General features: G+C 67.4%; 1 protein-coding gene and 1 non-coding gene across 3 annotated transcripts; one reads left to right on the top strand and one right to left on the bottom strand.

The window, feature by feature from the left end:
* Positions 1-1,081: 1,081 nt before the first annotated feature.
* LOC110256841 (uncharacterized) lies at positions 1,082-7,745 on the bottom strand. Its single transcript, XR_014826880.1, has 2 exons — positions 6,527-7,745; positions 1,082-2,483 (listed from the first exon to the last, which is right to left on the bottom strand). It is a non-coding gene; the product is annotated as an uncharacterized LOC110256841 (transcript).
* PWWP2B (PWWP domain containing 2B) lies at positions 6,013-26,756 on the top strand. 2 transcript variants are annotated; one of them, XM_021073878.2, is made up of 3 exons: positions 6,013-6,171; positions 13,832-15,418; positions 26,035-26,756. In XM_021073878.2, exons 1-2 carry the CDS (start codon positions 6,047-6,049, stop codon positions 15,399-15,401), a joined length of 1,695 nt encoding a protein of 564 aa, XP_020929537.2. In that variant the 5' UTR covers positions 6,013-6,046; the 3' UTR covers positions 15,402-15,418; positions 26,035-26,756. The 2 variants fall into 2 exon arrangements, with proteins under 2 accessions (XP_020929537.2, XP_020929539.2); XM_021073880.2 differs by having other exon boundaries at positions 13,832-15,114.
* Positions 26,757-26,975: the final 219 nt, after the last annotated feature.

Here is a 26,975-nt window from a genome sequence, read left to right on the forward strand (position 1 = left end):
CCACAGCTGCGCCCTCCGACCCCCACACACTGGCCAGCCCGGGGGCACCACCCCGCCAGGCCCTCCGTATCTCAGAAGGATGCGTGGTGCGGGGGTGGCGTGGACACCCGGCCTGGGGACACCTTGCCTGTAGGGAGGCTCGGGGAACAGGGCAGGCTGCCCCCAGGGCCTGAGGGAGGTTGCAGCATGTGCTCAGGGGCTGGCTGTGCCTCCCCACCTCTGCCTCCTGGGGGTCTTGCTGTCCCCTCAGGGCTGGGAGCCTGAAGCTCAGGGAAGGAGCAGACCCCACTTGGGGCTGTGTGTGTTGCTGCGTGTGTCCAGCCTGCAGGGCCCAGTGTCCTCACGGAGCAGAGCTGGGGCTCCGGGCAGCCTGTGCCACAAGGAGGGCAGGACTCGGGAGCAGCACCCCCAGCACAGCCGTCGCCCTCCACGTCTGCCTGGGTGGGGCTGAGAGGTAGCAAACAGCTCTGGGCCTCCCAACCCTGGGGGTGGAGGGTTGTCCCCCAGGCCTGAGACCCGCAGCCCCGTGCTGGGTTAGGGTTGGGGGAACCTGGAGCACAGGGTCCCCCAGGCCTCAGCAGGCACTTGGGCAAGACTGAGGCCTGCCCCAGTCCCTGCGATTGGCAGGACAGGCTCGGGAGGTGGCAATGAGCTGTTCCCTGGACTTGGCCTCCCTGGCCCCCTGGGCGCAGCTCGGGGCAGTGAGGCCGCCAGACTCTCTGAGCCTCCGCTGCCCGGCCATCTGCTGTCCCCCTAGAGTTTCCCCCTCCCGAGTTATTTAAAGGTATTTGGTGCCTGCGCTTCCGGGGCTGAGTGGGGCCGAGCCCCCCCACCTCCCAGTGATGGGCCCCAGCACCCCCCAGCCAGTGGTCAGGGGACAGTGGTGATGGCGGGGACACACCTGCTTTTCTGTGCCTCATGGCCTGTAAGTCCGAGTTTCTCAGGCACGTTTCCACAAGGAGCAGCAGCCCTGGGACTGGAACCGGCTCCGGGCTGCTGTGTATACTGCCCTGTGCACACTGCCCTGCACACACCGCCCCTTGGTACAGGTGGCCACTGGAAAAAATACATGACCTACAAGTTGAGATCTTTGTTTTATTTGGTGGACAAAACAGGCTTTGAGCCCAGGACACGGCATCTCAGGTCCATCTGAGAGACCGCGCCTGAGAGGCAAGTGGGGAGCCAGGATGTACAGGAGTTTTTGGCAACAAAGACCAGGAAGTCAGAACATCAAAAAATCACTGCTAATTCGAGAAAATCAGACATGCAGGCGACGGTGCTGCGCACTCGTCTGCGTGGGGAGACGCGAGGTCTGGCCGCACTGCAACCGTCTCTTTGGCGCGCCCCCGCGCTCCGGGCCGGCGGCTGCCCTCCTCCTCCCAACCCCCTTCGTGGTGGGCATGAGGTTTCCACCCTGAGCCCCCAGGTTCACGGTGGGCCGTGACGCTCCGGCTCGATGCCTGCAAGGTGCTTTGTCTCCGGATGCAGGAGGCAGTGCTGCGCAGTCTCACGGGGCTTCGCAGGAGCACTGCCATCCCGTCCAGCTTCGCCTCTCACAGGACGGCGCACCCGGGGAGGGTCCTCTGTCTCTGCTCCGGGACGTCAAGGGCGGGCAGCAAGCCCGGCGCGGTGAGGGCCGGGGCGGGCTTGCGGGCGCGTCCCCGACACCCACACTTCTCCGGGACCCGGCCCCCGCCCGGAGCGCGCGCTGTTTCTCCAACAGGAGTGATCAGGCTCCGCTTGGAGAGGACGCGGCCGGTTCAGAGAAAGAAGGGCTGCAGACCGACTGTTCTGAAACAAAAGCGGTCACTCGAGGAGGAGAGTCCCATCCTAAAGACGTTCTGCTTCCGGTGCCCGCGACCTCTGGCCTCTCGTTCTGGGTCTGGGGGATTCGGGCTCCCGGCGGAGAGAGCCGCCCTGCTCACGGGGCTCCCTCGCCCCTCTGCCGAGGAGGCAGGAGGGTGGGCTCATGGGACGCTCTCTAGGAGGCACCAGACCCTGACCGGGGCCCTTGGGCTCCGTGCTGGCCGGGGCCGATGGGGCACCGGGGATGGCCAGCTGTGGGGAGGGCCGTGACGCGGGGTGCCGATGCGGGTGGTGATGACAGCGTGAGGGTGAGGATGCCGAGAGCAGCGAACTCGCAGTCCCCACTGGCGGCTGGTGCCCTGCGGAGCACATCACGCGTGTACAGCGCACTTCAGCGCCGCTGTAAGGAAACAACTGGCGTCATTTCCCCTTTGCAGACGCAGACGCCCAGGCGCAGGGCAGGTAGGCCAAGCTCAGCCAGCAGGACTCCAGCCGTCTGGCCCAAGGCCACGCTCACAACCCCCTCTCCCTATGAGCCCGGGAAGGCTTGTCCTCAGCCAGGCCTGCAGATGTGACAAGGGCAGCGGCTGAGGCTCCAGGCCTGACCCCGTGGGGCGGTCAGACAGAACACAGGCAGGCCTGCAGACCCAGGGCTTCCGTCCGACAGGATCTGTGGCCTGCAGGGGGAAGGGGACAGTGACAAGCACGACCACCGCGAGGGCTGCGCACCGGCTCCAGCCTCAAGGAGCCCCGTCGGCGCAGGCACCACACTCGGCCCCGGAACTGGGGTAGCCGAGCACGTGGTAAGTGGGTGCTTAGTGAGATGGGCACCCTGGCCCGGGCCCTGTCTCCTCCCTCCCTGCAGCTGGGGGGCTGACACGCCCCGCGGTGGCCTGGCCCGAGCACCCGGCCCTCACACGTTTTGCTCTGGGCGCTGGCTCTGGAGAAACCGCGACTTCTGACCCATGGCCCAGGCCCGAAGTCCCCTGACCCAGCAGCCTCGGTTCCATCTCGGAAGCACCTGTCTCTGGAAGACTGGGCTGTGCTGCAAAAGATCTGCCTGCCAGGCTGCTCTGGTGAGCGCCAGGGAAGGCAGTGGGAGCAGGCCGGGCTTGGAGAGGGGCAGGGGCAGGGCCAGGACAGCAGCCGCCTGGCCAGGCAAACCCGGAACAGGCTGGTGACGGCGGCGGCTCTCGTTCCGGTCAGAGGGAGGCTTCTGGGAGCCTCCCATCTCATGTTGAGTCAGAGGATGACAAAGGCATAATTCTGTTCTTGGCGCTGGGCAGGCTCGGGGGCTCTCCTGTGGGTGAGGGCCCCAAGGAGGGACGCTGAGCTGGGACGGCCTCCCCTGCCCTCCATGCCGACGCCCAGCCCATCTGACCAGGCCAGCCAGCCCTGGTCACTCTGCTGGTGCCCTGAACGGGCCAGGCCAAGGCCCCGGTGCTGGGTAGGCCTGGCAGTGGCCGTGGTGGTGCCCGCAGCCGGGGGAGGGCTTTAGGGCCGAAGTCCAGAGACCCAGGGAGAGGCCCAGGCTCCTCCCAGGCCCTGCCCGTGGGCAGCTCTCAGAGGGCTGCCGCGCAGGGGTTTCCCTCCAGGATCAGCAGGTAGAGGCCAGCCCTGCGGGGGCCGTGCAGGAGGGGGCACCAGGTCAGGAGGGGGAGGCAGCGGGTGGGGGCGAAGTGACCAGGCCCCTCTGAAGGACTCTGCCCTTTAGTCTGCGAGTCTGGAAACTCCCCAGGGCTCCCGGAAACGGGCTGGGTGGGGAAGCCGCAGGAGCAGGGGTGGGGCCGGGCTGGGAGTGGGCGGGCCGCCGGGTGAGGTCCCCACAGCCACCCTTTAAAATGCAAATCCGTCTCCTGTCAGCTGACTCTTCTCTCGCTATTCTAGCTCCTGGAGGAGGGGTTTTAAAAATGGCTCCCAAAGGAGGTTCCACTGTCCGCGCCAGGACGGCATCCCCTGTCCTGTAACAAACACCAGCGGAAGAGGCGATGGGCAGGCCCTGCACGTCCGTGGGCCGGGGTAACCTTGCTGAGCCGAACACAAGGTTCAGGCCAGCTGCGTGTCAGTAAATTAAAGATTGAAAGAAAGGGCTTGCAAGTTCACGCTCAGAGTTCAAGACACACAGCAGGCTGGGGCCCAGTGCTCCCCTCTGGGCTCTGACAGACCTCAGGAGCTGCAGGGTGGTCCCTGCCCCCCCCCCCCCCACACAAAGCCCAGCTGGTCGCCAGTGTGTTTGTCCTCCTACCCAAGCTGGTCCTGCAGACACCTGGGAGCCACCCCCGGGGACCCCCTTCCTCATCTCAGCCTCTGCACCTTTCAGGGCCCCTCCCCAGCACCCCCACCCCCGCCTCTGCGGTCCTGCCAGTACACATTTCTCTGGTGGTCGCCTGCTCTCCTGGACACCCCCCTCTGCACACAGTTCCCTGTGCACAACCCTGACCGCCCCACCCGGCTCCCTAGTGTGTCCGCAGCTCCCGGTGTGCTGTGTGTCCCCAGTGCCCAGGAGGAGTGGTGCCCAGCAGGCATCTCCAGCAGGCTGGCACCTCTGCTGAGCGGGTGGACAGGCTCTGACCAGTCCCCCCTCCCAGGGCCACCAGGGGTCCCTGTTGCCTGGCCTTTCTGCTCCAAAGTCAGCCTGACAGCTCGGGAGAGCTGAGGTCCAGCAGTCACCGGCAGGGCCGGCTGACCCTGGAGAGGTGGCTGTGTCCAGTGCTCAAGCCCCCCACCCCTTGGGGTCCCCTTCTGCGGGGTGGGGGTGGCTGGTGTCTGCGGTTAACTCAGGCCTGGCCGAGGGCAGGCGTTCTCTCCCCCTGCGGCCTCCTCTGGGGCTGCTTGGGGCCCCGACTCCGATTTGTAGGGCCTCGGTCCCCAGCGGTGTACAGGGCACGGAGGGGGCGGCGAGACACTGCGAGAGCCCCGGGGGGCCCCTGGCTCCGCCCGGGCTCCTCTCGGCCGGCTCCCCGCGCCGCGCGGCCGCCGGAGGGCAAGGCCGCGCGGCGCGGAGGCGGCCCCAGTGTCCGCGGCGGCGCCAGGGGTGGCGGCCCCGGCTCAGGTCCGAGCCGGGCGGGCTGCGGCCGGCTGGGAGGGCGGGGCCGGGCGGCGGCGTCCGAGTCGTCAGGACAACCGGCCGCCCGCGGGTCTCCCGCGCCCAGTCAAGCGCAGTGAGGCCGGCGTTGGGGGCCGGGCTGGGCCGGGCGGCGCTCAGGGCCAGGTCGCCGCAACCGGCCGGGCCCTGCGGGCGGCCCGAGGGGGTCCCGAGCCCCGTGGGGGGCGCGGAGGGGCTCGGGAGGGTCGGGAGCCGGCCCCGGCGTTAGGCCCCCACGGCGGCTCAGCGCCCCCCACGCCCCCCACCCGCCGGCCGGCTGCACGCGCCGGGGAGCCCTGCTCCGGCTCAGCGAAGGCAGGCCCTTCCATTGTCCACTGGCTGTGTGGCGCCCCAACCCCTCCGGCCGCGGCCGGGTCGCAAGGAACCTGCCATTTCCCGGGCGCCCCGGGGACACGCGAGCGAGATCGAGGACCGGATAACCCTCCCCAGCCCTGCTGCGGGCGGGCCAGGGCCGGGCGCGCGCGCGCTCTCGTCACCCGGGGAGTCGCCGAGCCCGCGGGGGTCAAGTGCCCCCCATGCGGCGAAGGCGAAACTGGGCCGCTGCGGCGCGCCCGCTGGTGTCCCCTCGGCGCCCGCGTCTCCTCCGCCCGGCCTGCCGGGCTTCCTGCTCGCGCCACCGGGACTTCCTCCCCGCGGTGCCCGGGTGGCCACTCGGCGCCAGACCCAGAGGCGGGGAAGCCGGGGCGATGGCGAGGGAGGGAGGGCCGCGGCCGGGAAGAGGGGAGAGTAAGGAAGACACCCTGGGGCCGGGAGCGCCCGGCGACCCGAGTGGGCCCCCCGGCAGCGGAGGCGGGGTCCCAGGGGCCGGGGCCGTCCTCCCTGCGCCCGCTCTCGGGTCCTTTCCGCGGGCGCTCGCCGCCAGCGTCGCCGGGGGTGGAGCGCAGCCCTGCCCCGTCCTGCCCCGTCCTGCCCCGTCGCGGTGGGGCTCCGCACTGCGTCTCCACGCCGGGCGTGGAGGCCGCACGGCCCGGCGCGCGTCTGCGGGCGCCGGTGGCCCGCGCGCCCCTCCCCGCGCCCCCGGCCCGCTCGCGGAGGCCGCCCCGAGCGGAGCTTTGTGACGTCAGGCGGCCGGCGGGCGGCGTCACGCGCGGGGCTGACCCGGCGCGGGGCGGGGGCCGGGCCGGGACGCGGAGCATGGAGCCGCGGGTCGGCTGCCGGCTGCCCGTGCGGGTGGAGCAGGTCGTCAACGGCGCGCTGCTGGTCACCGTGAGCTGCGGCGAGCGCAGCTTCGCCGGGATCCTGCTGGACTGCACGAAAAAGTGAGCGGGGGCGAGGGCGCCGGCCCTGGGACACCCCCGGAATCCCCTGGGGACCCCCCCCTCCCTGCTGGCCCCGGGCCGGGACCGGCTCCAGGGCGGGGCGGCGCGGGGCTGGCGCCCGCTTTCGGTTTCCCCAGCCCCGGTTTCGGGGTGCGCGAGCGCGGCCGCCACTCGGGGGGCAGAAGTGGTGCTCAAAGTCGTCGCGACTTTTCGGGCGGGGGACCGGCCGGCCGGGCGCGGAGCGCGGCGGTGGGCGCCGAGCCGGAGCCTGAGCGCAGCGCGGGGAGCCCGCGCCCCCGCGCCCCCCGCCGCGCCTCCGGCTCCCAACTCCGCAGGTCTGCCATAATTAACTCACTTTTCTTTGTTCAGACGCACTGTTGAATCCGGCTGTCTTCGGAATTGTCATCCGTTGGGGTGGGGGGAGTGGGTTCAGATGCGCGGCCGCACTTGCCCTGTCAGGTACTGACGAGTGGGGGTGACGTGGCTAAGGTCAGGGGGGCCTCGGGCTCCCGGGAGGAGTGGGCGCCGAGGCTTGGCTTGGTGGCCCGCAGTGGTTTCAGCGGCGGGGTTTAAAAACACTGTTTCAGTTTGAGGAGCTCTCCGTGGAGCAGGAATGGAAAGACACAAGTTGCAGAGCTGCAGGCTGCGGCCGGGAGCCGGGTTTCTCCGGTGGAGGGGTGCCCCCCTGCAGCCAGGGGCCAGATCCATCCTGAGAGGCACCTGTGCTCCGGCTGCAGGGATTCTTGCAGCGGGAAAGAGTCTCCTGGATACAGTGTCACATGGTCGTGAGCTGTCGCCCAGATAAATGATTAGGCATTAATCAGGCACTAATGTCTCTGGGCTTTGCCTGGGCCTTATTTTGAACCGGCTTTCTTCGCAGAGGCCCAACTTTTCCCCTTAGTGGAACCCAGATTTTGTACCGGCGGCGTGGATGTGGCAGGCACCCTGCTGGCGTTATCTCTTCATTAGATGTGCAGAGCCATTTATGTGCAAGTCATGTGACTAAACATACGGCCGTCCAGGTGGCTGTCGCCCTGCTCCTCCTTGGCTGCTGCAGCGGCTGTTTGGTGGGACGGAGTGACCCTCGGGGGCTGCAGGAAGCTGCCGAGCCTGTGCCCTGGGGTGGCTGGGGTCCCCAGCCACTGACGGCCACCACGTCCTCCCTCAGGCAGGGTCTGGGCCTGGGGCTGGGTGGGCTGCCCTCCTGCTTTCCTCCCCAGCCCCCCTGGCCTTTGCGCCTCGGACAGGAGCACTTGCAGGAGAGGCCGCGTCACCCCCGGTTCTCTGGGCTCCCTGACTCAGGCCCTGGGAGGCTGCAGCCTGGGGGTGTCAGCCAAGGCGCAGGCTCCTTGCTCTCTGCCTCCCACCGGGGCCCCCGCCCCCGAAGTCTGGGCACAGCCTGGTTTGGAGATGGACGCTCCCCCACCCTCGTGAAAGGCAGCAGGCTCAGCTGGGATCCCAGCACGGGAACTGGGAGCCGTAGGCCTTGTGGGCGTCACCCCTGCCGTGGCCACATTAGGCTGTAACTGGAGCCGCCACGGCACCGGGAACTGGGCCTGGGACGGGGGTGGGGTGGGGGGTGGGATAGTTCTGCTCAGCAGCGCCTCTTTCTGACCTGAGTTGCCCCCCCCCCATCCCTGCAGAGAATCTGAGGGTCAGCCTGGCCTCTCCCCAGCCCTCTGGTTGTCCAGGGCTTCTGCCTCTCTCCGTGGTCACCTTCGGCTTCCCCCCCCCCCCCCGGTCCCTGTGTCTCACCATAACGTCATGCTCGTGTTTACGGCCTGCTTGGTGGGCCGGGGCCAGGGCCCGCTGGCACACGCTGGCAGAGGGTGTCCAGCCCCAGGCCTTGGGGTCTGCAGCACCCAGCCCCCTTCCCAGGGCCAGTGTCTCCTCAGCGCCCGCTCCCCTCCCCCCGTGTCACGGTGGCCGGGCCAGTCCGTGAGGCCCGTCCTGTCCCGGGGGGACACTGACAGGCAGGCGGGAGCAGCTGGGAGCTCTGAGGGCAGGCAGCCGCCCCGCTCTGGGAGCCTGCAAGTCCCAGGACCTTGAGCTGGTGCTGGGGCTGTTGAGGCAGCTGCCGTGTGCCCGCGCTGCTGCAGCCGGCCGTGTGCCAGTGACTGGCATAGGTCAGCACGTCTCCAGGGCGAGGGCAAGCCCGGGGCCTAGGGAAGCAGAGCAGTGCCCCAGGAGGACTGCAGGTTCCCAGTTCTCTCCTGGGGCACCCCCCCCCCCCGCCACCAGTGTTAACTGTTAGTCATGGGGCGGTGCCCCTCCCTCGGCGCTCCAGGAGGCCAGGCCAGGGTCCCAGCAGGTGCTCAACACCCCACCCCTCTGCCCAGCTGCTATGTGAGCTGAAGCAGGACCCTGGGCTGCTTGGAATGCCTGCTGCCCCGTACCAGGTACATTCACTGAGCACCCACTGTGTGCCAGGAAGTGGCCTGAGTCCCAGGCGCACTGCTGCTGTGAACAGCCCTCTCAGCATGCCTGCCAGGTGGTGGTTCCTTCCGACCTGCAAGGATGCCAATGGCTCAGGCCCGCCCTGACCCCACAGCTGCTTCCCTCCAAGCTGGGGTGCTGGGCGGGCGTGGGCGTTATTTTGTGGGTGATTTGGGAACATACTTCTGCTTGAGGACCTCAGGTGGGATAGCCCTGGCTTAGGGGTGGCCCAAGGACAGCAGAGGGACAGTCTCACAGACAGTGGGCATGCGGGCCATCTGCCCGTCAGGGCTGGCCAAGCCCAAACCTCTGCCCCAACCGCTAAGCTGACCGGTCTTTCTCAAACTTCCCCACTGAGTCACCCAGGGGGCCGTAACCACACAAGCACCCCGGGCCCCTCAGTTGGAGCGGCTGCGTTTGGGCCTTTGTGATCCATTCCCCACCCTCGGGGTGGGGTGGGGGCTGGGCCTCTGGAGATTTGGCCAGCCAGGGGTCCCAGCCACAGCCTGTTCCTGGCCAGGAGTGCTCCCCTGCTCCGTCCCAGGCACACCCCTGCCGGTGGAGGCTTGGCACCTGGGCCAGGCCCTGCTGGGCTCGTCCTCTCTGCCCCCAGAGAGGTAGAGGGACCAAGAGAGCTGTCCATTGCATCGTAGGGTGGCATGACCTGCTGCCAGTGGGCTGATGCCACACAAGGGGACCTGGCCCGTGTGGCTGGTCTCGGGAGCTGCCCCACCAGAGGGGGAGGGGTGTGAGGGCTGGAGGCCTGGCTTGTGCTCCTGGGGTCCCCTTGGAGGGCTGGAGAGGAACGCAGTCTTGGAGTTTGATCAGCATGTTGCTGATGCTTCTTAAAGCTTTGCCCCGGGACTCTGGGGGGCAGCCATGACGGCATCGCCCCACGCTCTCCCCTCAGACGCTGGTTGATATCTGTGGGGGGGTGCAGGGTTCACGGGCGGCCCACCCTGCCTTTCCTGCTGCAGGGGGCTCCAGCGCTTGGCTGTCTGTCTGCAGGGCTGAGGGACAAAGAAACTGCTGTGTACTTGCTAAACACGGGCGTGTGGCCCGGCCACAGGGTGGCCTTGCCGGCAGCACTCTGGCCAGTCTTAGGGCTGCTGGGGGTTTCCAAAGGCACCCGGCTCCAGGTCTGGTCTCTGGGATGTCTCTAGTCCCCATGCCACCATCCTGTCTCGTCTTTGCGGGACACCAGGGTGGCCCCTCCCCTGCAAGGGAGGTCCCAGGCAGCCGGGGACCTGGCTGAGGTCAGGCTGCCCTTGGGCACCAGAGACCCTCAGGCTCCGGGCCTGCAGAACCAGGGGCAGGGAGGCCCCACGCTCCAGCAGGTGGTGGGCTGCGCTCCTGGCTGGGGACCCGCCCATCCGGCTTCTGGGGGGGCTGCCAGGCCGGACGCACACTCTTGAACCCCAGAGACGTGGGTGAGCTGCGGCTTGGCTCCGGGTGTCCCATGGAGGCCCGAAGGCCAGGCCACTTCTCTCTGGGCCCCTGTATCCAGGCTGGTGACCGGGTCCTCACCTGGGTAGAGCAGTGGGCGCCCCTGGGGACTCTGTCTCCTGTCCTTTTGGGGACAGAACTCTTTTGCTCTGGGTCTGACCCCTGTGAACGCTGAGGGCCGAAGCTCCCACAGGAGGTTCTCATCCCTGGCTCGGTGCCCAGCCTCCCCTCGAAGTTCAGCTCCCCTGCCCCTCCCCCAGGCCCTAAGGCCGCGGCACCGAGCTTCCCTGTGGCCGCTTTGTTTCCAACCGGGGCTGTTGGCCAGCCTGGCACTCCCCGACGAGGCTGGGCCATTCTCACCCCCGGGCCACCCTGGTCCCCTGGTCCTCTCTGTGATCTGTGTCTCCACCCTTGGGTAGGGCCCAACTGGGGGGCCCAGCGGGTGCAGCAGAGCGGGGCAGTGGGCCTGGCAGGCCATCTCTCTGGCCCCAGGGCCTCCTCAGCCCTTTGCTTAGCAAGGCCCTGCAGCAGCCCCGGTGGGGCCCTGTCCCTGGGTGCAGGCGCCGTGGTATAGCCTGGCCTCACCGAGGCCCACCCACAGGCCACAGTGGTGCCACGCCTTGTTCCCCACCTGGGACAGGTCGCTAAGGTCCTTCCCAGAAAGAGTGGCCTGCCCGGAGGCAGCAGAGCTGGGATACGAGCGTGGCTCCCTGGCCTGCTGGGCCTCTGGTCTCCCGCAGCCTCACTGCCCATCCGAGAAGTGGGCCTGCAGTGACGGGCGCCTCCCAGGGCCGTTGGCCTGCAGCCAGGAGCTGGAGGTCCTGCTGGTCCTGTTTACCCACCCGGCAGGCATGGGTGTGGCCTGGGCAGGGCGGTCCCTCTGGGAAGGAAGTGCCAGAGTCATGGGGCCTGTGTGGCGGCAGGGGTGCCATTGCACCGGCCACAGCTGCTGTCTGGGGGACAGGCTGTAGCCTGCAGCCCTGAGGCCCACTGCAGGGCTCTGACCATGGGCCTGTGTCTTTCGACCCCCGAGGGGCTTGTGGGGTGAGCAGGGCAGAAGCCTCCCTCGTGCCCCAGCTGGGTTGAGGTTGGGGAGCTGAGGGAAGGGGCTGCTCGGGGGTCTGGCTCCCGGGGTCCCTGGGTCCCAGCTGGCACTGCAGGCTGTGTGGGCTGTATGGAGACTCCTGGGGGGAGCCCGAAGAGGGGAGATGGGCTGGGTCCTAGTGGGGTGACAGCATGAGGGCAGGGGGTGTCACGGTGACCCCCCCCAGTGCACGACTGAGGTGGCCGTGATGGTGGGCAGCAGGTGGGCTCAGGGGAGGCCTTGGGACAACCCTCCAGGCCCCAGGCTTGTGACCCCCCCGGACCATGGAATTCCCTGGTTGGTAGGACCTACTGGTGTGTAGCTCCCCCGAGTGGGTGGACCCCCTGCCCTGCAGGCACCCCTGGTCTGTGGCCCTGGTGCCCGTGTGCACGTGTGGGTGCCCTGTACATTCACGAGCCTGGGCCTCTTTGCCGACCCCTCAGCCTGTTCTGAGTGGCCGGGGCTTGGTAAAGGGGACGAGCCAGGTGCCAATGCCAGTGTGGGGTCCAGCCCCGCTCAGATGCCTGCGACTCTTGTGAGGGTTGGTGACATATCAGCCTGTCACGACCCCAGCTGGGACTTAGCTCCCAGACCTGGACTGGGGCAGAGTTTTTTCCGTAAAGGCTGGGACCATTGCAGTTTCAAGACTGCTGGCCTCGCAGCGCCTGCCCCGTGTACTCAGCAAAGCCTCGGGGGCAGTCTGCGGCCGGCTGGCAAGCGGGGCTGTGTGCCCGTCACACCTGACTTACCAAAACTGCTGACGGCTGCCTCAGCCGGTGGGCTGTGGGGCGGTGGGCTCTGTGCCCAGTGCCCATCCGGATGTGGGTCATGCCTGCCTTGTGAGGTGGCCGCAGGGCCCAGCAGTAGAGATGCGCCAGCACGTGGCCGCCACTCACCACGACGACTCTGTGGTGGTCCCGCTGTTGGTTGGCTGGGACATGGGGGCCTGAGGCTAGGGGGACTGCTGGGGGTGCCGGTTGGTTGGAGTTGGCTTGGTCCTTGGGGAGAGGGGCTGTGAAGAGTCACAGGCCTAGCAGATGGGTGGGGGGAGGGATTGCCCCCCCCAGAGCAGAATCCCACCTCACAGGGAGCGAGGTTCCCTGCTGCTGGCCTGTGGCTGGTGCTGTACCGCCCCCTCCCCCATCTGCACCCCCCCCCCCCGTCAAGGTTCCAGCTTCCAGGTTCCAGGTGCATATTCTCTGGGGCCAGGCAGAGGGCAGGGGATCATGACCCTGTTTGCTGGACCCTCCGGCCACTGGAGAGAGGAACTTGACCCCCCTCCCTGACCTAGCAGCTCCACCCAGGAAGACTTTGGGTTCAGGGGAGGTGGCCTTAAATGCAGGGAATTTGACTTGATGGGAAAAAGAAGTGAAATGTGTTTGTGATTTGGAGGCTTCTGATCTTGAATTAAACAAAAATTGGGTGGTGTTCCCACGGCAGACACGCCCTCTCACATGGGACCGTTGGGGAGTGACAGCCCCTGTGGCCACTGTGCCTCCTCCTCGAACCCACGCACAGGCCCCCGCCCGGCTCTGTGTTCCGAGTGTCTCAGGTAACCTGCACGCCGCTCCCGCGTCCCTGGGTGCCTGTGCCCTGGAGGGTCGGGGAGCCTTCCGGCCGTGGGCACCCAGGGCACCTGCTGGCGACCGTCTGTCACGGCTGGCTGGCCCACGTTAGCCGCCCCAGGTTCTTCTGGAGAGCAGTAGATGCAGACGTCACGTGGGAATTGAGAAACGGCGAGGCTCAGGTCGCGTGGCGACTCTGATTATGCTGCTACCAAAGGGGGAGCCTGAGGGGCCGCACTCTCAACCTCGATCCTCTTGGCTCCGAGTCTGGTTTTGTGCTTGAAAACCCACAGCTTTCAGCTAAAGCAGCCTCGCAAATTAAACTGCGTGCGTTTGAATCACGTGTGTCAGCCCTGAAGCAGGTGCAGGCCGTGGGCTCGGTTCTCTGTGCTTGGGACCTGCGTGTTCCTGCCACACAGGAACAGCTTCTTGGCTGGAAAGGGCATCCGGGCGTTCCCAGCCCGGGGGCCTGGGGTGACTGTTGGCTAGAAGGGCACTGCCACCAACTTTTGACGGCAGACCCCGAAGCCATTCATTCAATGGCAGGACATCTGAGTGGAGGCTGCTGGCCCCGCGCTTCCCAGGCACAGGGTCCTGGCTGGGGACCCCTGGGGCAGATGGGCTTCCCGCCTCCTCTGGTCCCTTCCTGTGGGTCACGAGGTTTTATGGGTGCCGCCTGGCCGACCTGGTCCTGGAGCTGGAGGTCCTGCTGAGGGAAGGGGCTGGGGGCGCAGGCAGGAGGAGGGTGCTTCCAGGTGGGGTGGGCGGGGTCAGCCTGGGTGACACCCTCCCAGGAGGGCGGTGGAAACGGAGGCCCACGAAGCGTTCAGGAGGGAGCGGGCTCCTGCAGGTCCAGCCTGCCCTGGGCCCTGGGAGGCCCGGTTGCCATGAACTGAGGAGTGACACTCAGTGCCCGTCAGAACCAGACGGAGAAGTGGCCGCGATGCTGGTCACGTGATCTCAGAGAGCCGAGGCCTGTCCCTGGGAGGTCCCCCCGGAACTCCGGGGTGTTTGCCCCAGTGTAAGGCCAGGACCTGCTGGGCCCTCTGGGGGTGCAGGTCGGGTCGGGGTCAGGGTCGGGGTGGGGGCCTCGCTGTCCTGACCTCCCTTTCTGTCTGCCCACCCCCAGGTCCGGCCTCTTCGGCCTGCCCCCGACGGCTCCGCTGCCCCAGGCCCAGGAGCCCCCCGTCAACGGCTGCCAGGGCCCGACCCCCACGGAGGGGGCTGCAGAGGCGATGCAGCCGGGGACAGGCCCTCCGCCACCTCCCACTGGAGACCAGCCCACCGGGACCGCCAGCCCTGAGCTGCCCCCGCCCCTCGTGCCCCCGCTGCCCGCTGGAAGCCTGCCCCCGTTCCCGCCCTACTTCGAAGGCGCCCCCTTCCCTCCTCCGCTCTGGCTGAGAAACACGTACCGGCAGTGGGTGCCGCAGCCGCCCCCCCGGGGCATCAAGAGGACCAGGAGGCGCCTGTCCCGCCACCGAGACCCAGGCTGCCTGGCCCTGAGCCCCATCCTCCTGCGGCCGCGCCAGGTGCTCTGCAAGAAGTGCCAGAGCGCTCTGAGCCCCCCGGAGGCCAGCCCCGGCCCCCCCGCCGCCCCCCGGCCGCGCAGGGAGCTCCGCAAGCCCGAGGACCCCGACGGCGGGGGCGACACGGCGGCCGCCGGGAAGAGGAGCAAGAGGGAGCGGCCGGAGGAGGCGGGGGCCCGGGTGCCCCGGAGCCCCGTCATCAAGATCTCCTACAGCACGCCCCAGGGCACCGGCGAGGTGGTGCAGATCCCCTCTCGCGTGCACGGCTCCCTGGAGCCCTTCCGCCCCCCGCAGGCCCTGCCTGGCAGCCAGGACCCCGAGGCGCCCCGGGACAGGCCCCCCGCCGCCATCCCCAAGCTGAAGCTGACGCGGCCCCTGCCCCCTGGCGCCTCCCCGCCGCCCCCCAAGATCCGCCTGAAGCCGCGGCGCGGGGGCGCAGGCCAGCAGGAGCCGGTCTACAGGGCGGAGCTGGTGGAAGAGCTCAACGGCCGTGGGTGCGGCGCCCTGGCCGACGGCCCTGCCGGCCCGGGGCTGGCAGACCTGTCTTCTGGAAGCTCGGGCGAGGACGATGACTGCAAGGGGTGCCCCCAGGGTAAACGCAGGCGCCAGGGCCTGGCTTTTCTCGCCACCTGCCCCAGCGGAGCGGGGTGTGCCAGCGAGTCCTTGTGGAGCAGCGACAGCCTGGACGAGTCCAAATCGTCCAGCTCGGAGGTGACGTCACCAGACACGTGCGACCTCTCGTCCGGCGATGGCGCCTCTGCGCCGTCCTCGTCCAAGGACGCGCGGCCCACCGTCCCGCCGCTGACCGTCAGGCTGCACACGCAGAGCGTCTCCAAGTGCGTTACCGAGGACGGCAGGACCGTGGCCGTGGGGGACATCGTGTGGGGTAAGGTTCATGGTTTTCCTTGGTGGCCAGCCCGTGTCCTGGACATCAGTCTTAGCCAGAAGGAGGATGGGGAGCCCTCCTGGCGAGAAGCCAAAGTCTCGTGGTTCGGGTCTCCGACGACGTCGTTCTTGTCTCTCTCCAAACTCTCCCCTTTCTCCGAAAGTTTCAAACTGAGATTTAACCGTAAGAAGAAGGGGATGTATCGGAAAGCCATCACAGAGGCGGCCAGTGCCGCGCAGCACGTGGCCCCGGAGATAAGGGAGCTCCTAACCCAGTTTGAAACGTAACCCGGGCTCCGGACCAGGTGAGTGGGTGCGTGGAGGGTGGCCCCTCTCCCGCGGCCGGAGCCCGTGTCCGTGTCCGGGCCGTGCCTCTGCCCTGGGCCTCCGCGAGCCGGGGAACCGGGTGCCACCCGGCTCGCGGCTGCAGAGGGTCTCGCCTGGAAAGCCGCCCAGCTTCCCTGGCAGCACCGTCCAAGCCTCCGTGCACAGAAGAGCTGCCGTGCAGGCGGGCGGGCTGTTGGCCGCTTGCGCAGAGGACGGAGCTGGTTTGGGTTTTGTGGCCATTCCTCGAAGGCCGTCAGAGAGCTCCTCACTCTGTCATCAGCCTCGTGGGGAAGGGGAGCGTCTTAAAGACGGCAGCTTTGGAGGGCCCGTCGTAGTGCGGTGGTTAATGAATCTGACGAGGAACCGTGAGGTTGCGGGTTCGATCCCTGGCCTTGCTCAGTGGGTTAAGGATCCGGCGTTGCTGTGAGCTGTGGTGTAGGTCGCAGATACGGCTCGGATCCCGCGTTGCTGTGGCTCTGGCCTAGGCTGGCAGCTACAGCTCTGATTCGACCCCTAGCCTGGGAACCTCCACATGCCGCGGCAGCGGCCCTAGAAAAGGCAAAAAGACAAAAAAAAAAAAAAAAAAGGATGGCAGCTTTGCCTGATGGGGCGGGTGAGCGTGGGGAGTCCTCCTCCGTTGCTGCCTCTGCAGGGAGCACCTTCCTCTCTTCCCGGAGGAGGAGGAGCCGGGCCTCCTGCCCTCGCCCCTGCCCCCCTGCCCTGCCCTGCCCTCCCCCTCCCCTCCCCTCCCCCCACACAGGTACCTTCTTAGGATCTGACTTTGCAGGAAGAGGAAGGCCTCGCGCTGCCTGCCCTCGGATGTGGCGCCTACGCACACCCTCCTCCCCTGGTGCCAGGGCGGGCTCCCCTCTGTCAGCAGGCACGGTGCCGGGTGCTCCAGGCTCCCAGGGAGGCTCCGGGGTCTGTCCCCGGGCTGATGCCTCACCTCGGTCTCCCCCAGGAGAACTTTGTAGTATCTCTGGCCACAAGCCTTAGCTGGAGCCTCTGTGGGGTTGGGGCGTCACCACGTGGACTTGGAAGCGTCTCTGTGGGGTTGCCGTGTCACCAGGGGGCATGGCTGCTCCTCTCGCAGGCTGTCAGGACACAGCCGAGGGGCTGAGGCTGTGCTGTGAGCCTCCCTTGGCCCTGAGATGCAGGGCAATGGTGGACTGTGCTGCCTGGCGCAGGAGTGTGCCCAGCCGGCCATGGGCCCTCGTGGTCACCCTTCCCAGTGCCGGCTCCCCTCTTTCCTGCCCTGGTTGGGCCCCTGCAGGCCTTGGCCGGAGAGGCAGGATGGGATCTCCTGTGCAGGCAGCGAGGGCTGCTCCCTGGCCCCGTGGCCCCTGCCCCAGCTGACAGCAGCAGGCAGGGTGGAGCTTGTGCCCAGAGACCGAGCGCAGTCATCCGTTCCAGCTGGGCTTCTGCCTGCGTCTCCAGACCTTCAGGCCTTCCTTCTGCTCACCCACCTGTCCAGTGGTGCCGTGCCTTCAGGCTTGGCAGGGTGGCTGGCATGTGGCTGGGGAGGGGGTTGGTGGGGTGCTTGGTGCCCCTCGCTGCTGTTCCTGGTGCAGCAGGGGTGCCAGGATTGAGGGAGTGGCGATGAGGGGTGCATCTGGGCAGGGGTCACTGCCAGGGCTCTTTCGACCTTGTCCTCACCCCTCCCCCACCTGCTCATGCCACCCCCTGAATCGCTGCTGGGTCTTTGGGCACAAACGTCTCTCGGGAGCCAGGCACATAACATCCCCACCAGTTCTGGGCCTTTGTGCTGGGGTGTGGGAGTGGCACCAACCTGGTGGCATCGAGCCAGCGAGCATCTCAGTTGAGGGCCTCCTGTGGGCGGAGGTCCACAGGAAGCCCCTATGCCCTGGCATCGGGCTTCCCAGGTGTGCCTGCCTGGCTTAGGGGCGCCCTGGCTGCAGCGGTGGCCCGGGGGCCACTGTGGGGTCCTGCCTGTCTGTGCCTTGGCTGCTGCTGGCCCAGCCCCTCTGTGCACCCCCAACCCCACCTGGGCCCGGCTTGGGGCCTGTGTGGAGGGAGGGCCTCTCACGTGCTCCTGCCTGCGGGGACCCCAGGCGGGGAGAGAGCAGCTGGGGTTGAGGGCAGGTTCTGTTTCTCCGGAAGCAGCGCAGAGGAGGAATCTCGCCGGACGGGTTTGCTGGCTGCAGGGGCCTGTGCCACAGACGCAGGCGGGCAGGCGTCTCTGGGCTGGGGGCTGTGCCCGTGGCCCCCAGCCGTGCAGGGGCTCTGGGAGCCTGGGGTGCTGGATCCTTTTGGCGCCGAAGCACCAAGTGCTTTTGCCCGATGGGCTTTTTGGGTTTATTCTCTTGAGGATTAAAGACTGAGCTGAGGTTCGTGCGGCCAGGTGGTGGATCTGCTGGCGTTGGCGAGCCGGGGTCTCCCTCTAGGGTGGGGTTGGCGGTCTCCTGGTGACGAGTCTGCTTTGAAGCGTCGGCCGTCCTCCTTGGAGGGGAACCTGCCTTCACTGGGGAAGGTGGGCCTCGCCCGCCGGCCGAGGGCTGCAGGGCTGGCGTGGAGGAGGCCTGCAGAACTACAGTGGGACCAGCGGGTGCCCAGCAGTGGTGCTGAGAGAGGGGCCGTGCTCGCCGGCACCTGGCACTTTCTGGGAGGAGGAGGCTGGCATGGGGCCACCGGGCCCCCAAAGGAACAACTGGGGGTTGGCGCAGGGGCCTGGAGCCTGGGGACGGACGGCCGAGGCCATGCCAGGAGCTCCTGCTGCCCACAGGATGTGTCAGGAGAGTCTCAGACCTGTGAGGCTGCGCCCCTCCGGGATGTGCGCCCAGCGTCCCTTCCCTGAGCCACCCCCCCCCACCCCGCGCCACAGGGCTGCTGGGGGCTCAGCTGAGAGGTGGGCGCCCACGTGGATGTTCGGGGAACTGCTGAGCCCATGGGTCTGGCCGGGCACACGGCCCCTTGGTGCTCCAGTGGGCACCATGGTGGGGTGGGGGTGCTCCCCCAACAGAGGCCTGACCCCGCCCTGGCCCCAGCAGGCCGGCATCTCTGGGCCTCAGGTTCCTGCTCTGACTGGTGGTGGCAATTACCTGCCTTTCGGGGGGCGGGGTGAGGGGCTCATTAATGACCTGTCAGCAGCCGCCTTTCTGGCTCTTTCCTGGGGCTCCTCCCATGTCCCCCATATCGGGGGGGGGGGGCAGGACCCCATGGGGACGGGCGTGGGGGTCACAGGATCCTGCTCCTGGCTGGCTGGGCTGGGCAACTCTTGCCGCCCCTGGTGCAGCTCAGAGACCCCGCAGAGAGGGTGCTGACGGGCCAGGGCTCGTCCTGCAGGTGGGATGGTGCCCGTGGGTGCAGAGCCGGCCCCCAACCCTGACGGGGGTGGTGTGAGCCCCAGGGCCCCTTCCTCATCTCCCTAGTCCACCTGCCCACCAGGGACACATGCTCTGCTGGATGGGGACAGAGGGTGCAGTCACTGAGGCCCTCACCTGGGGCTCGCGAGAGGGCTGTGACTCACAGCCCCCAAGTTCATGGATAATCACACACGGGAATGTGCTGAGAGGGGGTGAGGACCTCCCAGCAGAGTGTCTGACATGGAAGTGGATTCGGACTAGGGATCTGGGAAGGCTTCTTGGAGGAGGTGACATGGAGCCAAGGTTAGAACAGTGAGCTAATCATGACCTAATAGGGTAGGCTCAGCATCCTAGGCGGCAGCAGGGGCCTGTGCCGGGCCAGTGGCAGAAGGAAGCCTGGCATGACCTCAGGGCCTGAGTCACCTGTGGCCTTATCCCGAGAGTGGGGTCATGGCTGAACGGTCGTGTGCTGGAAAGGGCCCAGGGCCAAGGGGCAGCATTGAGATGGGGGCCTGGAGGCTAAAGGTGAGGCGTGAAGACGCGGGCCCAGAGGCTGGAGCCTGGGGGCCAGAGGGGCTGCCGGGTGCTCCCAGACCTTGGGGGCCCTCTCACCACGGAGGGTGGCCCCAGTTCCTGGCATCTGAGCCTCAGGAGCCCAGGGCCCGTTCCTTCCCCTGCTCCCAGAGCGACTGGGCTTCCCGCAGGCAGGCAGCTTTCTGGCCACACAGCAGAACCGCTCTGGTGCTGGGTTCTCTGCGCCACTGAGAGGAGGGCACCCTGGGTGGGCCTCGTCCCCTGGGGGCTCCCCAAGGCCACTGCCACAAATGACGTCACACTGGCCAGCGGGAAACAACAGAAATTCAGTCTCACAGTTTGGAAGGACAGAAGCCTGAAATCAAGGAGCTGGCAGGCCCGAGCTCCCTCTGAGGGCCCCGGGGGAGGGTCCTTCCTGCCTCTTCCGGCTGTGGGGGCTCCAGCGCTCCTGGACTTGGGACTGTGTCGCCCAGCCTGGCCTCGTCCTCGGGCCTCTGCAGGGTGGCCAGTGCCCTGTCCTCTCACAAGGACCCCGTGAGCCATTCGAGGGCCACCTGCCCAACCCTGCGTAATCCGCTCATCTCACGCCTGCCGCACTTCCCCGCAGAAGGTGGCGTCCTGGGGTCCAGGGGCCCCTCCCGCTCATCCGCCTCCCCCTCGGCCGGCCCACCTGGGACCTGAGTGCATCTCGCCTCCCAGCCTCTTCCTGGGCCGACGGCCACCGGGCTCGGGGGCAGCTGGTGTGACGTGGCCGGAGGCTGCCGGGGTGCTCCAGGCGAGGAGGGACCCTTGTTCAGAAGGACGCGCTGCCCCGCGGGGTGGCCGTGCACACGGGTGGGGTCCCGCGGCACCAGGGCCACCTGCAGCTCCGTGATGCACCCTCCTGGGAGGGGACCAGCCCAGGACCCGCCCAGCGTCCCTCCCGGCGGCCGGCTGCGCCCCGGGTCCCTGAACGCGAAGCTTGGCGGTCCCGCGGGTCCAGGCATCTGGGCCCGTCTCCAGGTTCGGGCTTTTCGTCTCTTTCCTCCTTTTCGAGCCCACACCGGCCTCTCCTCCAGCTCTAAGCAAAACGGCTTCTGCTGCCCAAGTCGGCTTTCTCCGCCGACTTCCTGCAGCGCTTGCAGGGAGCTCAGGTCCTCTGTGAAGAGGCTGTAATTATTTTGTTCCAGAGGAAACTAAGGCCTGTAATTCCGAGGCTGCTGTGGGGGCTCAGTCCCCGTCCCTGCTCCCGGGCCGTCCCCACGGCCTCCCCAGGTGGGCGCGGGCAACGGGGCAGGAGCAGGGGCCCAGTGGCCCTGCGGCACAGGCCTAGGGGTGTGTGGTTGCTCTGCTGGGGTCCGCACTGGGGTGCGGGGGGCTTCTCCCGGCCCGGGGGGGATGGCTGCCCTGGGCCCGGGCCTCCAGGCCACGTGCGGCCCCTCCCGCTGGCCGCATGCCTTAACCACGCTTTGCCAGCAGCCTAGCGTCAGCTCCAGATACTCGCCCCCGGTCCCATCCTGCTTCTGCCCCTGGACGGGTCACCGGGGTCAGAGGTCCAGGGCCCGTGGGAGATGCTGAGCTCTGCACGCCTGCACCTGCACTTGGGCGGGCTCCTCCAGGGAACGGTGGTCCCTCCATGGGACCTAACCTGCCCCTCAGCAGCCCTGCAGTGACACTTCGATCACTTTTAGATGGAGTCTTACAGAAAGGAGGGCAGGTGTCCCGGCTGCTTCCCGGCACCCTTGCGGAGTGACCCGTGTGTCTGTTTTGAAGGTAGTTGACTCCCTTCCGCCCATGCAGTGTCCTTTTGGTGCCTAGATGTCCCTTCCTTGGCCGCAGGCTCACTGCTCCCACGTCCCCCTGATGGTCACAGCCTCTGGGGCAGCGGCCTTGCTTTCTGCTGGGATGTGGGACTCTGGGTCTCAGGGGCATTCCCTGCCCAGGCCAGGGTCAGTGTTTCCCAGGAAGTCCCATGTCCTCACCACGGGACAGGGATCCCGTGACCCTGCCTGGCGCCAGGCCTGCCAGCTGCTCCTGGGGCCACGTGGTCTCCGGGCCGTTTCTTAGCCGGTGCAGTTGGGGGGCCTTGGAACTGCTTTCTTGCAGGAGGAAAGAAGTCACGCCTTCACGCTGATGTCTTGAATTCAGATGTTTTGTTTCCTTGACTTTCCTCCTGCGAAGGTCTCTGGCCTGGAGACCACGTGGCCCCAGGAGCAGCCTTGACCTTCAGTTTCCTCTCTGTCTCGTAAGCTGCAAGTCTTGGTTCCTAGTGATGTTGACACAATAATGTCATGTGTGGAAGTGAACCTATGTGATGTATTTAGTACCAGGAGAATATGTCACATATCTCGTCACTTCAGATGATGACGTCACAGCTCACCTGGGGGCGCCTCGTGGGGACACACCAAGCTTTCCTCGCAGCCCTTCTGTCCCTGGAGTCTGGCTTTTCAGGGAACACGTGGAATTCCTGTTTCAAAGGCACTGGGACCTTCCCTCCCCGTGGTTGTCATGACCTCAAACACCCTTAGGGTCACCGATGTCATTTTTCTTGCATTTCTAGAGACTCCGTTCCATTGGGGTTTCTGCTCTGAGATCCGTGAGAATTTCCAAGGGTCCCGAGTTGATGCGGGGGCGCCCCGGCCCCTGCAGCCTGGCCTCCCCGCCGGCCTCCTGCTGCGGTGTGTGCTTGTCCTTCTGTGTTGGGGACACAAGCAGACACCCGCGTGCCTCCGCTGCCGGCTCCTGGCTCCGTGGGGCAGCACCCACCCGCTCTGTGCCACTGGCCCGCTGCCCCCTCGGGACTGCCCTCCCGTGACCGCGACGCGAGGCAGGGCTCAGTGCTCTGCATCCGGCTGTTTCTGTCCCGGCTTCTTCACACCCGCTTCTTCCATCTCTGCTGTGCTGTCTGGTGTTTCCCCTTCCAGGAGGGGCGTTCCTGCCCATTCAGACCCGTGCGCTGCCCGGCCTGGGCTGCTGGCCCTGTGCCTGCTCTGCACGCTGGGGCCCGCCCGGCCTGACGTCGGGTGCACGGCGCTCTGCAGCTGGGCGTCGTCACCAGAAGGGGCCTGTGATGGGAGGCCGGCCCCGGGAGGTGCAGGCAGGGTTTGCTCCCAGGGCAGGCCGTCCCCTGGATGCCGGCTGTGCGTCCAGCGCCCTCAGCACCTTGGGCACCGGGAGGTCTCTCCTGGGAGAACAGGTGGGCTCTGCGTCGTTGGCTTCCACCCTTCGTGCCTCCGGGTTGAGAACCCTGAGCTGGTGGCGTCCACAGAGCAGCTGGACGGCGAGGGGAGCCCCGGCTGGAAGAAGGGGCCACCTGGGGGCTGGGCCATGCGTCACCCCTCCGCACATCCTGGGGAAGCTGGACTTCAGCCACCCTCCAGGCCCCCAGCCCCGAGGAGCCAGCATTCCTGGGTCCACTTCCCCGGGACCAAGCAGCTAACTGGGGAGGTGGGTGCTCAGGGCCGCGGCCAGTGCCCGGCTGGTCTCGGCACCATTAGGCAGTGGCTGTGTCTCAGGTTTTCCTGAGAGCCACGCTGTGGGGGCAGAGCCGAGTGGCAGAGGCCCTGTGTGTGTGGTCCGAGGAAGGCCATGTGCCTGCAGAGCTCTGGGGTGGACATGGGGTCACAGCCCAGGATGTGAGCACGGGGTGACCTTTGCCTGGCGGGGCTGTCAGTGACGGACACTTACGGCGGGCGGGGGTCTGTGTGTGCTGGGGGCCTTCTCGGCTGCCTGGGGGCCTTGCCCCAGCTCTCTGCCCAAGGACAGTGACATTGACGATGCCAGGCCTTGGGCCACCTTCCTGGGTGACATCTGTGATGCCAGGCTGTGGCCACCTTCCTTTGCTTCCTTTTTATGATCTGGTGGTTCTCTCTTGCGACCGTGGCTGCTGTGTTCTTTGCTCGTGAACCGCACTGGTGTGACTGTTTCAGGAGGCCTGTGGTTGGGGGACCAGGCCTTGTCCTTCTGGTCTTGTGTTGAGAGCAGCGGGCCTGGTCGCCCCGGGACCTGGGCACTGGCAAGGCCCTCCGTCCCTCCCGTCCTGAGGCCCCCGCAGCCCAGGCCCTCTTGCAGGGAAGGGGAGCCCCTCACCTCCCACCGGCTCAGTAAGCCCTCAGGCCTGGGCAGCTTAGCCCTCATGAGGGGGCTGAGCCTGGGGGTGCTGCCCAGCCCACCCCCGCCCCAGGTCAGGCATGGGCTAGGGGTTGCTTCCCAAGCCGCAGCCCTCAGGCTGGGATGATGGTGAGGCTGCTGCCCACGGCACCCTCGTAGGGAGACCCAGCCCTGGTCTTGCTGATGAGGTCATGCATAGCGTGGCACCTGTGTCCGAGGCCCCTTCCCCCTGGTGGCCCTGTGGCCTGGAAGCTTCTCAGTTACCCCGGTTCCACCAGAGAGAGAAGCGGTGGGGACGGTGGGGACCAGCCCAGCAGGAGCCACGTTGCCTGCAGGTGGTTCTCATAGGCCTGTGGTTCTCTCATGGCTGCGGCTCCAGACCCCCATGTGCCAGGGCAGCTGTGGGGCACGTGGCCCTGTGCCTTCCATTCAAGGCTGGGGGGCCAGGTGTCAGGGTGGCTGTGGGTACTGGGCGTGGGAGGCAGAGGCCCAGGGAGGTGGGGCCCGTGCGAGGTGACTGTCGGTGTGGTGCCACCTGCGTGGACGTGAGGGGTGGACCAGGCTGAGCAGCATCGGGGTGATTCTTGGGGAGGGGGACCTGGGGGGACGGCCGTGGAAGGGGAGGACGCCGTGCTGGGCATGGAGTCGGGTCCTGGCCGTGGGGCGGCTTCCCGTGTGGCAAGTCCTGGGAAGATGGAGCTGTTCTCGAGATGACAGCCAGCAGCAGCTTTTCGAGGGGGAGTTCGGCAGGGCTGAGTCATGTTGGGGGGCTGCCCAGGCTGTTGTGGTGAGGGGACGGGGCCACCCCGCCCAGAGGGAGGGTCCCCTGGAACATCCCAGAATTCGGGAGGGCGGGCGTCGGGCGTCGGGGTGGAGGCGGAGGAGGGAGCCAGGCAGAGGCCCCGCCCGCTTCGCAGGGACTTTCGCCAGGCTCCGCGCTTCAGAGGAAAGTTCAGGGGATTCTGGGCTCGTCTCCAGAGTTTCCAGAACACCTGCTGTCATCACGGAAGCCCAGACCAGCCCGAGGCTGCGTCAGGCCAGGGGGTGGGCCGGACGCCTGGTCACAACCCGTCCCAGGGCCTGTGTTCCTCCTGCCGTGAGAGGCTGGGCCCCCGAGGCCTCCGGGTGGCGGGGAGAGGCCTGGGGGGTGCGTTTCCCTGAGAGGAGCTCGGCCCCCACATCCGGAAGGGCGAGCTGCTGAAGCGGCACCTGGGCAGCTTTAATCGAGGCCCAGGATTGAGGGAGAATTGCGGCTCCTGCGGGTACAGGATTACGAACATTCGTGTCTCCCTTCGGCTCTGTGCTCTGCAGAGCCGAGGCGCCCCCTTTGGGTGGCGTTTTAGTGGCACTTACGGGTCCCCAGCCCGAGAGAAACCGAACCCTCTCGGCAACTCCAGATGTGCGGGGCTCACGGTCACGCTGCGGACAAACGTCCCCCAAACGTAGCGTCTTTGGACGACGCGGCTCAGTCACTTCCCGTGACTCCACAGGCTCCTGGGCGGGGGCAGCGGCGGGGCCGGGACATCCTGCGGGCTCCCCGCCCGTCTGAGGCCTCGCCCCACCTCCAGGCACACGCACACACAGACACACACACATGTGTACATGCAGGCACCGGGCGGGGGAGGAGAAGGCCTCCACACACCTGGCCGGGCTTCCTCCCCGCATGGCCGTCTCAGGGCGTTCGGGGCTTTGTCACAACAGCTCACAGCTTCCAAGATCCGTAAGCAGACACCACCGTCCTCGGGGTCTGGGTCCGGCCGGGCCCTTCTGCCTCCTGGGTTGATGAAGTCACTGGTCGGGGGCCTGCAGCCGGCAGCCCCTGGGCCCCCTGCTCTTGGAGCCCCTGGTTTGGGCCGGCCTCTGGGGCCTCCCGCGACCCGCAGGGCAGGAGCACGGGGCGCTCTGGAGGAAAGCACTTGCCCTGTTTGCTGGACTTGGGGCGGCTCCCCTCCCCGAGAGCTTTCCTTAGGGAGGGCTTGGCCCTGAGACACTGGGCGGAGGCGTTGTGTCCCTGCGGCCAGGCCTGCTGCTCAGGGGTGGCCCCTGCTCCTGGTGGGGGTGCTGGAGCCCAGGCTCCCACCCTCCTGGGAGAGGATTTTCTTGTCCAGAGTCTGTCCCCTGGGGTCTCCGAAGCCAGGAGGGCGCATCTGGACTGGCAGGCATCCTGGCTGGAGGTGTGTCTGTCCGGGGGTGTTGGGCACACGGCACCAGTCCCACACTGCATCCTTCTGAGCCCTGAGCCCGGGGGCTGGAGGGCCATCAGCTCCGCAAACCCCCATTCTGTGAGCGGCTGGAAGGACCCAGGCCGGCCGGCCTCTCTCACGCCTGTGTGCGGGTCTGAGGCAGCGGGGCTGTAGGGCAGCCTGTGGTCTGGGTCCTTGAGCCCCGGAGGAGCCTGTGCCTTCCTCGGGCAGCTCAGGGGTCCTGCCCCAGGAGAGGTGCAGGGGTGCCAACAGGGGGCGGACCTGCCGAGGTGGGGAGGCCTGGTGCGAGCTGCGGACTTGGGGGTCCCTGAGGGGCCATAGAGCCTGGGGGGCGGGAAGCTCAGGAGAGCCCTGCTGGGCAGTTCGGTCTGGTGCCTGGGCCGTGAGCCGCCTGCCCCATGCGTTTGACCCTGAGGTGACCTCTGCTCCTTTCTGCTTCCCCAGGTCACCGACGATGAGGGCGCGACTTTTCTCCTGCAGCTCCCGACCTTGGGGTGTCCTCTGCACCCTGGTTCCATCCGAGGACCCTGCGAGTGCTCTGGCTGGCTGCGGGCGGAGACGCCGGCCCGCGGGGTTGGCCTGGTTCGAGGCCTCCTGGTGGGGAGCAGGTGCATCTGGCCTGAGGACACACCCCCAGGAGCACGGCGGCCCCTCTGGCTGAGGGTTTACTCCTGCTGCTCAGACTCGAGCTTTTCTGGTTTGGGAAGGACCCGGAGCTAGGCAGCGAGAGGCCCCGGGGTCGGGCGCCAGCGGGGAGCAGGCCACCATCCACCTCCCTGCCGGCTTCAGGACCACCAGCTGCACGTGGGGGTCCTCCCCCGGCCCTCGGGCACGGGCTCTCTGTGCACTTGAGAACCAGGGACCCGCCTCCCCCCCCTCCTCGTTCACCCCCAGTGTGGGTCCTGCTGGCACCTGCACCTGCCCCCAGGGCCACCCTGTCCCCTAGGCGCTGCCTGTGTGGAGCCCCTGTCCTGTGCGGAGGCGAAGGGGCCACGCTCGAAGTCAGATGGCAACGTTAAAAGGATGGAAACCTCACCTGTTGTCTGTCAGAGTGTGTTCCGTGCCCCTTCTTGTCCCTTTAGAGACCAAAACGGAAAAAAAAAAAAAAAAAGGAAGCAAGTCCGGCTTTTTGTTTAAATGTAAGAAAATAAAGAGATCTATGCCGAGGTGGCACCGCTCGGGCGTGTCTGTGGTGCGTGGGTGTGGCTGGACCCCGGGGAAGCGCCTGATCGCGTCGTAGTGGCGGTGGTGGCTTTGAGGAGCGGGCGGCCAGCGTCCCTCCCTCCCCGGGAGCTGGGCCGCTGCTCTGGGCGCCACGGCTCCTCCCGGAGGGCACTTCCAGCCTCATCCATGCTCCCTCGGGGCTTTGGAGCCAACTTTGCCAG

This window comes from Sus scrofa, chromosome 14 (assembly GCF_054392235.1).
Source record: "Sus scrofa isolate SSC_HxYL_T2T_F1_AM1 chromosome 14, Sscrofa_HxYL_maternal_Yorkshire_Landrace_v2.0, whole genome shotgun sequence".
Lineage (NCBI taxonomy): Eukaryota > Metazoa > Chordata > Mammalia > Artiodactyla > Suidae > Sus > Sus scrofa.